The sequence below is a fragment of the Thermothielavioides terrestris genome, chromosome 1, assembly GCF_000226115.1.
Source record: "Thermothielavioides terrestris NRRL 8126 chromosome 1, complete sequence".
Classification (NCBI taxonomy): domain Eukaryota; kingdom Fungi; phylum Ascomycota; class Sordariomycetes; order Sordariales; family Chaetomiaceae; genus Thermothielavioides; species Thermothielavioides terrestris.
In genome coordinates, this window is record NC_016457.1 from 763897 (window position 1) to 774069 (window position 10173).

At 41.0% G+C, this 10173-nt stretch overlaps 2 protein-coding genes across 2 annotated transcripts; both read right to left on the minus strand.

Annotated features, from left to right (window-relative positions):
* Positions 1 to 33: 33 nt before the first annotated feature.
* On the minus strand, positions 34 to 1028 carry THITE_2125012 (uncharacterized protein; the record flags this gene model as incomplete). Its single annotated transcript, XM_003648618.1, has 2 exons — positions 34 to 897; positions 999 to 1028. The coding sequence occupies 2 exons, from the start codon at positions 1026 to 1028 to the stop codon at positions 34 to 36; spliced, it is 894 nt and encodes a 297-aa protein (XP_003648666.1).
* Positions 1029 to 1418: 390 nt separating this feature from the next.
* Positions 1419 to 2388, minus strand: THITE_2106393 (uncharacterized protein; the record flags this gene model as incomplete). Its single annotated transcript, XM_003648619.1, has 1 exon — positions 1419 to 2388. The coding sequence occupies one exon, from the start codon at positions 2383 to 2385 to the stop codon at positions 1759 to 1761; it is 627 nt and encodes a 208-aa protein (XP_003648667.1). The 3' UTR covers positions 1419 to 1758.
* Positions 2389 to 10173: the final 7785 nt, after the last annotated feature.

Here is a 10173-nt window from a genome sequence, read left to right on the forward strand (position 1 = left end):
AATCTCCATTCCCATTTCCCCATTTCTCCCCATTCAAATCTTGCTCATCAGCGACAGACCACCATCCAGCACCAGCGTCGCGCCGTTCACGAACGCGCCGGCCCGGCTCGCCAGGAAGAGACAGGCGCCGCCGACGTCGCTCGGCGCGCCGATGCGGCCCAGCGGGTTGGCGGCCCTGATCTCGTCGCCGAACTCGCGCAGCGTGGCCGCCATCATGCGGCTCGGGAACGGCCCGCACGCCAGCGTGTTGCTCGTGATGCCGCGCGGGCCCAGCTCCGCCGCCAGGTGCCGGCTCAGCTGGTGCAGCCCGGCCTTGCTGGCGCTGTACGCGAACGTCGGCAGCGCCGGCACCCGGATCCCGTCGATCGAGCCGATGTGGATCACCCGCGCCGGGTCCGCCACCGGCGCCGCCGCCCCTGCTTCTCCTCCTCCTCCTCCAGAACCGGAACTATTAGATGTTGAACTTGATCCCGGCTGTTGTTGTTGTTGTTGTTGCTGCGCAGCAGCTTCCAACAGCGGCGTCAGCGCCTGCGTCAGGCTGAACACGCGCTGCAGGTTCAGCGCCAGCAGCTTGGACCAGGCGGCGTCGGGGAAGGCGTCGTAGGCCTCGCCCCAGGTGGCGCCGCTGTTGTGGACCAGCACGTGCAGGGCGGGCTCGCGGGCCGCGAGCTCCCGCGCCAGGCGGCGGCACTCGTCCAGCCGCGAGAGGTCGGCGGGCAGCGGCGTGGCGGCGTCGGGCCCCCGCGCCCCCGGCAGCGCGTTCAGCTCGGCGCAGGCCGCGCGGCAGGCCGCCGCGTCGCGCGACGAGATGTACACCTTGGCGCCGTTGCGCACGAAGGCCTCCGAGATCATCCGGCCGACGCCCTTGGCGCCGCCGGTTACGAGGACGACTTTGTCCTGAGAAGGTGGCGGGGAGGGGGAAGAGGGTTAATACATCTATACACGTCGAATAGGGGAAGGGGGATCATTGGAGGGAAAGACGGGTGGTATGTATGTACCTTGACGCTGAAGAGGGATTGGATGTCCATGGTACTGTCTGTGTCTTTCCAATGGTAATGCGGGATGATGTCACTTGCTTATTAGAACTGCTGAATCTGATTTGTGAGCCTGTGCCGCGAGCTGGCTCTTCAGTGAATTATGTCTCCCTGTGTAAGTTTCAGTCGAGTTGAGACTTGAACCGGCAGGAACCAGCCCACGGTTGCCGAGCCGAGGCATCTCATCTCACCCCGGAAGGGCAACCAGGGTCAATAAACGCAGCGGTAGCTATGATTGGCCAAAACAGGAATTGATACAGCTGATACATTACTAAAATGTCCATTTCCGGTAGTTTATACTTTAAGGGATGTTGCTTGATTACCTACATATAACGCATTACAGTACCGGGTACACAACACCAGGTGCCAGAACGGAGTGTTGCACCGCGCGAACGGGAGCGTGGGAAGGGCACACTACTGCAGACGCTGCATGGCGGACTCGCGGCGTGAGAAAGAGAGAAAATGGAAGAAAGGCTATGGTGACTCGGACTCGCTTTGTGCAACGAAGAAAACCGAGAAGACAATGCAAGGTCGAGAACCCCAGCATGTACGGAATATATCTGTGGCCAAAGATAGAGCGTCTACACGGTAGATCACTTCCATCTAGCTAGGTATAGCTCTTGCGATGCGGCACCGCGGCCACGGCGAGGACCACCCGGCAGTTCTGTCACCGGCAGTCCGTCACCGACCTCCTGTCGCGGCCACCATGACCACCTTCCAGCCATTACTCTGCCTTCCTCAACGAGTTGTAGTGCTCTCCCAGGCCATACCCGTGCCGATAATATGCCAACCACAGCGTCTTGGTCCCCTCTCCTCTTCCATCCCCACTACTGCTGTCACCATCAGCAGCAGAAGGCTTGATCACCTCCACCCTCCCGGCGCCCTGCACGACGCGGATCTCGACCCCGTACGCATTCGCCAGCGCGCTCAGCTCCAGCTGCCCGCCCCACTCTGCCGTGTCGCGTATCCGGGCCACGTACCCCTCGACCGGTTCTTCGAGAAACGGCTCGTACTCGGCTCGGTGCGCCTCGATCCATCCCGCCGCCGCCCGCCGCACCACCTTGTACGGCTGCACGTGCGGCCGCAACCCATCCTCCACCGCCGCACCACCACCGCCACCACCCGCACCCCGCTCACCCATCTCACCCTTAAGCCCGCCCTGACCCAGATCATCATCATCATCATCCCCACCCACCGCCAACGGCAGCAAAGGCAGCCCGTTGACGACCAACTGGTCCGCCACCGCGGCGAACAGGCAGTGCCCGTCCGGCGCGATGGGGTGCTCGCGCAGCGCGTGCGCCGCGAACGCGCGCTGCATCGCCGCCTGCTCCTGCGCGCGGCGGTCCGGCATGGCGGCTGCCTCGGAGGCCGCGGCGGCCTGGGCGGCGGCGGCTTCGGCGGCGCGGCGGGCGAGGCGCTCTTTTTGGCGGTTGCGTTTTTGTCTTGGTTGTTGTGGTTCTTGTTGTTGCTGTTGCTGCTGTTGTTGTTGTGGGTGTGGTTGTTGTTGTTGTTGTAGGTCGGGTGAGGAGGAGGGGGAGGGGGATGCGGAGAGCGTGGTTGACTGGAGTTGGGAGGCCAGGGCGGTGGTGTCTTCGGCTTGTTCTGGTTGCTGGTGGACGTCCTCTGGTTCGTCGGCGCCGGCCTCTTCGTCGGCCTCGCCCGTCAAGGTCCTCAGCTCGCCTTCCTGGCGCTCCCTGAGCTGGCGCTCGAGCTCGGCGCACTCGTCGTTGATGAACTTCCGCGTCTTCTTGGTCGCGTTCTTTTTCTTGTTTGTGATGCGCGATTGCAGGTCGCGCTGCTCCTTCCGGTGGCGCGCCTGCATCTGCTCGAGGGACTCGCCCATTGTGGCGGTTTCTGGCAAGGCCATGGTCACTGTTTACTTGGGTGTTTGGTGGTGGGCGAGGATGTCAATCATCCCCAGCATTTGTTGCCCCCAGAAGTCAAAAAATACTTGGTGGGGCATGGCGGGGTAGTTTTGTTAGAGAGAATCCACTCAGTTACTTAGAATGGCGCTGTGCATGCCCGTGTAAGTCGGTCAGGAGGGTTAGGGGATGGAATCGACTAGCGGATACATCTTCACTCCTCCCAGCCCCCAGAGATTCATTTCTAATATATATACTATAGAACTGGGCAGGTAGTGCGATCCTCTATTTAGCTGTAAAACGGGGGTGTTCCTTAACTAATTGTTACTGCTCTTTACCTATTTGCCTTTGCACTCCTCCTCTTTAGGCTTAATAAATAACTGTTATAGGGTATAGGCCTATTAGTGATTTTCGTACTCCCCTCCTATTAGCTTGTATACTTCCTCCCTTGTTCTACCCCTTTTCCTCCTTTCCCTACCTCGCTTATACCCCTATTATACCCCTGTTGCTACCCCTTTTCCTCCTTTCTGCTCCTTTTACTCTTCTTCTTTCTCTTCCTTTTCTCCTTTCTATTTAGTTACGCTCAAGCTTCCCGTCGTTAAAATGCCTTCTGTTCGACGCCCCCCTAGTTTATAGACTATATTCTATAGTCGTTGTTATTAGTATAAGCTACTTTCTAAGTTTTATACCTATTTTAACGAAGCTCCTTATACTTCTTATATTTCCTATATTGCTACCTATTATTAGTATTATTGTTCTCTAGCCTATAATACACTATATAATATATAGTATAATGCTATAGAACCTCTTATTCCAACTAGCTAGTTGCCTTTTATAGGTTACATTACTCTTTTTATTAGTATTTTATAGATTGTTGCTAACCTATATTTAAATAGTGTAACTATTGTATTATATAATCTTAGCCTAATAGATGTTGAGTATACTAAGTATAGTATATTATATTAGATAGATAAGCGTCTTAGTATACGTTTATATATCTATTATATCTTCTTCTTTAGCTAATACTCTTTAGTACTATAGAATTCTATAGCTACGAATCCTATATTTAGCTCCTATTGCCTATAGGGCGACGTTTCTTTCCTACTAAGCCACTATCTTCTAGACTTCCTTAACTACCTATTGTATATATAAGATCCTTAAAGGTTTTATTTTTATAATTATCTTCGTTGTTATAATTCGGCTTTTATATTTACTTCTATTTTTATAAATTAAACTATATACAATGTTTATAGTAGTAGGCCTATAGATTTTCAAATTTATAGCGCTTTATATTATATTGCTAGCCCTTTTATAGAGGTGCTTAAAGAGCCTCTTTAGTATACTTAGCTTTTTTTTTATAATCTATAGGCTATTGTTGTATATTGAACTTTCTTCTTTATAGACTTCGATTACAATTTTATATTGTATTTTATAGACTTTCTCTATCGATATAACCCCTTTATTTATATCTACTTAATTACGAAAGAGCGCTTTCTTTAGAGCTTAGCTATATTGTAAATTACGATTATACCTTAGTTGCATTTAGTTGTAGATTATAGCTATAGTTACGACTATCGTTGTAAGAACTTACTAATAGTAGATAAGGTGGCTATTCTTATTCTAAAGGAGAATTTAAAGCCTAATTTTTACGATATTGTCCTTATACGCTGCTTAGACAACAGCTTTATATAGGCCTAGTATTATATTCACCTATATTATCTTGCCTATCTTCTATTGACCTATCTTTTAATGTTTCTATTTAGAGATCTTAGCTTTTACTAGGGCTTATAGCTCTATAATAGCTAAAGGTAGGGCTATACTTAACTAAGTATTGAGTTTAGACAATAGTATCGATACTTATTATATCTTTATATAGGTTATAGCTAAACGCCTTTCCTTTTTTACTAGTTGTTCTAGTAGTTTTTAGTGGACCTCTAGGCTATAAGCGATTAGTAAAAGCTATATTAGATTTGTAATAACTAGAAGGAACTATATATAGAACTGTACTAAGGAGTATAGGACTAGCTACGACTAGGTGATAGCGATACTTACAAGCTTAGGTAGCGAATTGTCCTACTTATAAGCTATATTAGGGGTCTACGCTTTATTGCTTAGTGTTATTAGGATTCAATAGCTATTGTCTATAAGCTAGGTTATCCTATTCTATTTATTATAGTTATAGCTAACCTAAACTAGGTAGAGATCTAGCGAAAGCTTCTTCTAAGCTAGACTATAGCGGACTACTCTAATATTGTTAGCTATATCTTTAAACTTAAGTACTAAACTATCCTTTATAAGCTTTAGTATAGTAACCTATTTAGTAAGTTTATAGGCATTGTTTAGACTATTAAATACTAAAAGCATAGGCTCCTATATTGTTATATCTTGCTTTTCCTTTTACGAGAGTCTATACATTTGTTTCTTATATTTGTCAATGTCGACTATATTATCTAGGCTAAGCTTTCAATAGAGGTAGAGGATCCTAATAGCTAGTTGTAGGCTATTATTGTAAGCAATATAATTTATAGGCTATATAGTTTAGATAACCCTGCCTCTCTTTATATAGTTCGTAACCTATATATAGGGGTTACAAGCTGTTTAAAGCGCTTTCTAAAGGCGTTTATAGAGGAGACTATTATTCTAGAAAATAAGTATTCTATCTATCGCCGTTGAGACACTAGGTAAACAGTTACTTATAAGGTCAATAGCTATAAGGTATAACTTAACAACTATTAGGTTGTACTTTATAACCTTTATCTCTTTTATAAGTATGTTGCCTATATTAATATAGAGATTTATATATCTATAAAGTCTATTAAGTATATATATAAGTATATTTATAAAGGGACTAATTAGTTGATAGTTCAACTCTTTGTAAGTAACTAGCTTAATAAGGTTGATACCTATTTGCAATGTTGGTATATTAGCTTAGTAGAGGTGGTTATATAGCTCTTTGAATTTTATACTTATTACGAGTTCCCCCCTATTTATTGCCTTTTAGTCTATCTTAAATATTAGCAATACATTGTTTTCTAGGTAGATAGCACTTCTAAAGAGCTTATAGAAGCGTTAGAACGTAGAACTATAGAGCTAGAAGTATTCTTTACTTACAACGTAGCCTATAAGGATGTTTATAATATCCTCTATATTAATTTTCTTTTATATTTCGTCTAGGATAAGCGGTTATAGGAGTGGAAACCCTATATCTATAGTACTACTATTAGGCGTATATACTACGTTCCTCCTTCTATAGATAAATAGTATTTTCTTTATCTTCTTCTTTGTTTAGTCCTTAGCGCTTAGTCGTTTATTTATTTATAGACTATAAATAGCTATAAATATTTTATTTTTCGAGCTATATACATTATAGCTAGCTTACTCGACTTTAACTAAAGCTAAATTATATATTTCGACGAGGCTATAAACTAGTAAATAGAGTATACCCTTTATAAGCTTTTTACTATTAGCCTCCTTATTAACAATATTATAGACCTAGCAATGCTATAGTTATAATTTTATAATTCCTTTTACAATGATCTTCTATACTACCTCGAGTATATTGTAGATATCTCGCTAGACTTAGAAGAACTATATTTCGATTTTAGGCTCTTTTTATTAAATTAGCTATTAGCTAATAGCGATAAGTGTTTAGCCGACTTTGGTTTACTAGTTGTTCGTTACCACTAGGAGGATATAGAGTAAAACCCTCTATTATAGGCGAAGCTTAGTTATAACCGTCAATAGTAGAAGGCCCTTTTTATAAGTATTTAATCTCGGTTAAACGTTAGCTAAGTAGCTCTCTTTATAGAGATTATAGCTATAGTCGACTTATACCCTAAAACGGCCTATTTTTTTATCTAAGGCGTTAATAGGACTAGTAAAACCTTTTTATATCGTTGTTTCTCTTCTTTCTTCTATTTATAAAGGTATATTGTCCTTTACGTTACTTCTTTTAATATTGTAGCTCTCCTTTTTAATAGCGGCTATACTTCTTATAGCCGTTTTAAGATTCTGATCGACATTATAGACGTTAGTACTTACGTAGTCTAGAAGAACATTTAGCTTACAACTCTTTTGCAATGTACTAAGCTTATTATCTAGGACAAGGTTCTAATATAGTACTACTACTACTTCGAAGCTATAGATCGTATATTGTAAGATATTTGTAACTACGATAGCCTATTTAAAGGAGTTCTAGTTGTATTAGAGAGGGACTTTATATAAATCTTGCCTATTGTTTATAACGGTGATAGGTGTTATATTGTTTAAGCTTATTTATAGAATTTGCCTATTTAGCCTTAGCTATAGGTCTAGAGATTAATAGAGAATATATAAGTGTAGAGAGCTAATGCTAACAACTGTACTTTCGTAAGTTGGTTATAGGATCTAAGTTATAATCTTTACTTCTATAGCTTTGTTGATCCTTTCCCCTCTTTTATACTTTATTCTATATAGGAGCAGTTAGTTGATTAGGTCTATCCTATATATTTATTTAAATGTACTATAATAGACTTAATAGTGTTTATAAGCTAAGCGATTCTTTGCCTTTGCAACGCGATTATAAGTTCTATCAACGTAGCTATTATTTCTTTAGTTTTAGGTTAGGAAACTCGATATCTCTTTGTCAACGAGGTGGAAAACCCTTCTAATAGTAAAGATCTTAATGCTCTTATATTGTCTTCTAATTTTTTATTTTCTTTAGACTTTGCTTCTATTTTACCTATTATTCTAACTTTAAAGGTTAGAGCCCCTATTCTTTTACTTTGAAACCTTAACCCTAGTAGTAGGCTCTACAACGGGACTCGGCTAGTTATAACTCGGTTTGCTTTGTCTATTATTGAAGGGCGAATTTTAATAGGTAACTTTACTAAGTAGTTGTAGATAATTCTAAAGATTAAGTTAAATTCTTTAAAGGAGGACTTTCTTTATATTATTGTTTATAGGCAGTTTTTAGTTCGCCTCTACTTTGCAATAACTATTAACAAGTCTTAGAGGTAGTCTTTTTCTTATATTAATATCAATTCTTAAAAGCCTATATTTTCTTATAGCTAGTTTTATATAGCTATATCTTAGGTTATAGATGTTTATAATGTTTATATATATTTATCGGATTTAGAGGGGTAGGGTAGGAAGTTTATAAATATTATATACCTAGAGGTACTAATATTATAATATAGTTGTTAAACGCTATTGTAGATTGTTATAGTCGAGGTATACTATATACTAACTAATGCTTTATATCTGTGTTAAATGCTATTTTAAATTTCTATAGTCTAGGTATATAACGCTATTGTAGCTAAGGTATATAATATTATTCTAGATTCCTATAGTTTAGGTATATAACGCTATTGTAGCTAAGGTATACAACGCTATTCTAGATTTCTATATTCTATATATATAACGCTATTCTAGATTCTTACGCTCTAGGTGTATAATGCTTTGTACCTATAGCTAGTAAATACGTTTCTCTCCTCTATAGTATATCCTTTATAGACCTGTTAAGTAGATTCGTTATAACTTATATTCGCTAATTATATCTCCTTCTTCTATAGTTTGTCTACTATAGATATATTAAATAGGTTAGCTATATCTCTAAGAGCTTTTATAAAGGTCTACTCTTCTTTTGTAGATAGGTATAGAAAGAGCTTGTGAATAAGCTCGATATAGCGGTTGACGCGTTTAACGGGGCTTGTAAGTTCGCTATATATAGCGTAGCGTCTATCCTCCTTTAGGTGACGCGAGCTATAATAGGTAGGCGTAGCAAGGTCATTATTTAATAGGTATATAGCCTTCTCTTTAGCTCTATAACGACTATTATAGATAGGGGGTATAAACTTATCTCTTAGAATAGGGTATATAGTAGGAGCTACTATTGTATAGGGAGCAGGCTACGAAAGTATATATAGGTCGTTGAATTGTTGGGAGCTAATAGAAGATAATACGTCTATTGTAGAGTATAAACGTTTAGAGGAGATAACTACTTTGAGCTTCGACTTACGCTTTATAGACGTAGTATAATGTTTATACAATTTAGATGTTGGCTAAGGGGGGAGTAGAGGGGGAGGGGGGGGGGTCAGATCCTTTGTAATATAGTGCTTATAAAGTGTCTCCAACTCTATTATATATATATTAGCTATAAAGTATATTATAGATATATTAGGAGGACTATATTTATTACTTCCTTTAAAATAGCTATATCTAGTACTACTTAAGTTATAGTAGTAGCTAGCGTAGTAGCTATTACCTATATTATTCTACGATATAACGTAGTTTATATATAGGTCTAGACCTTTATTATAATATTTATATTTATCGTTATTAGGATCGTTGCCTATAATTTATATTAATAGAGATTCAAGGTTAGTTGTATAGTCGAAGTTGATATTATAATATTTATCTAGGTTATAAGGATCTATCTATAAGTAGATATTATAGACTACTTATAGGTATATTAGCGTTAGTATCCTATTGTTATTATAGATTACTATATACCTTAAACTTTAATAGGTCCTATATATACTTTGTAGACTTAGGAAAGTTTTATATAGCCTTAAAGATAATGTCCTTTATAAGGATGTCTACTAGGACCTTTATTTCATTGCCTTCGTTCCCCTCTCTTTGTACTTCTATAGTTATATCTTTAGCTTCGTTATCTTCCTTTTATACGTCTATCGCTATAGTAGTCGACGTAGGTATAAGCAGCTTATAAGGGGTATCGCTATATTAGACGTCTTTATCTACTTCGATAGATAGTAGAGGCGAGTCCACTTTGTTATCTAAAAGCGTAGGAGGTATCTAATAGTCGTTAAAAATCGCTATTTATATATAGCGATTAAGCTAGTATATATATAGTTACGTTAATTGACTTAGTTGGCGATATACAATATAGTTATCAAATAGTTTATTTAGTTGGTTTAGTCGGTGAAGGACCTAGGTTTCTGTCTTCTAGGCGCGACGATTCTACTCCGATACGTAGTCGGCTTCTATATACCCGTTAGACTTGCTCCAATCGCCTAGGAAAAGCCTAGAAAAGAGGTAACGGATCAGTAAATGTTTACGAATGCGCTACTAAGCTGAGTTGTAACGGATATACGTAGTTCTATAGGATGAATGTCGTATACGTTGGAAAAGGTGGGTGCATAGGTATGGAAAAAGTGGGTGGTTGTAGGAAAAGTGGGTGGTTGTGGCACTGCTAAGAAAAAGGATTGAAATGGCTGTACGTAGCCTGCGAAGCGGGCTGCCAACCCCTAGTATCCTCTCAACGCCATGAACTCGAC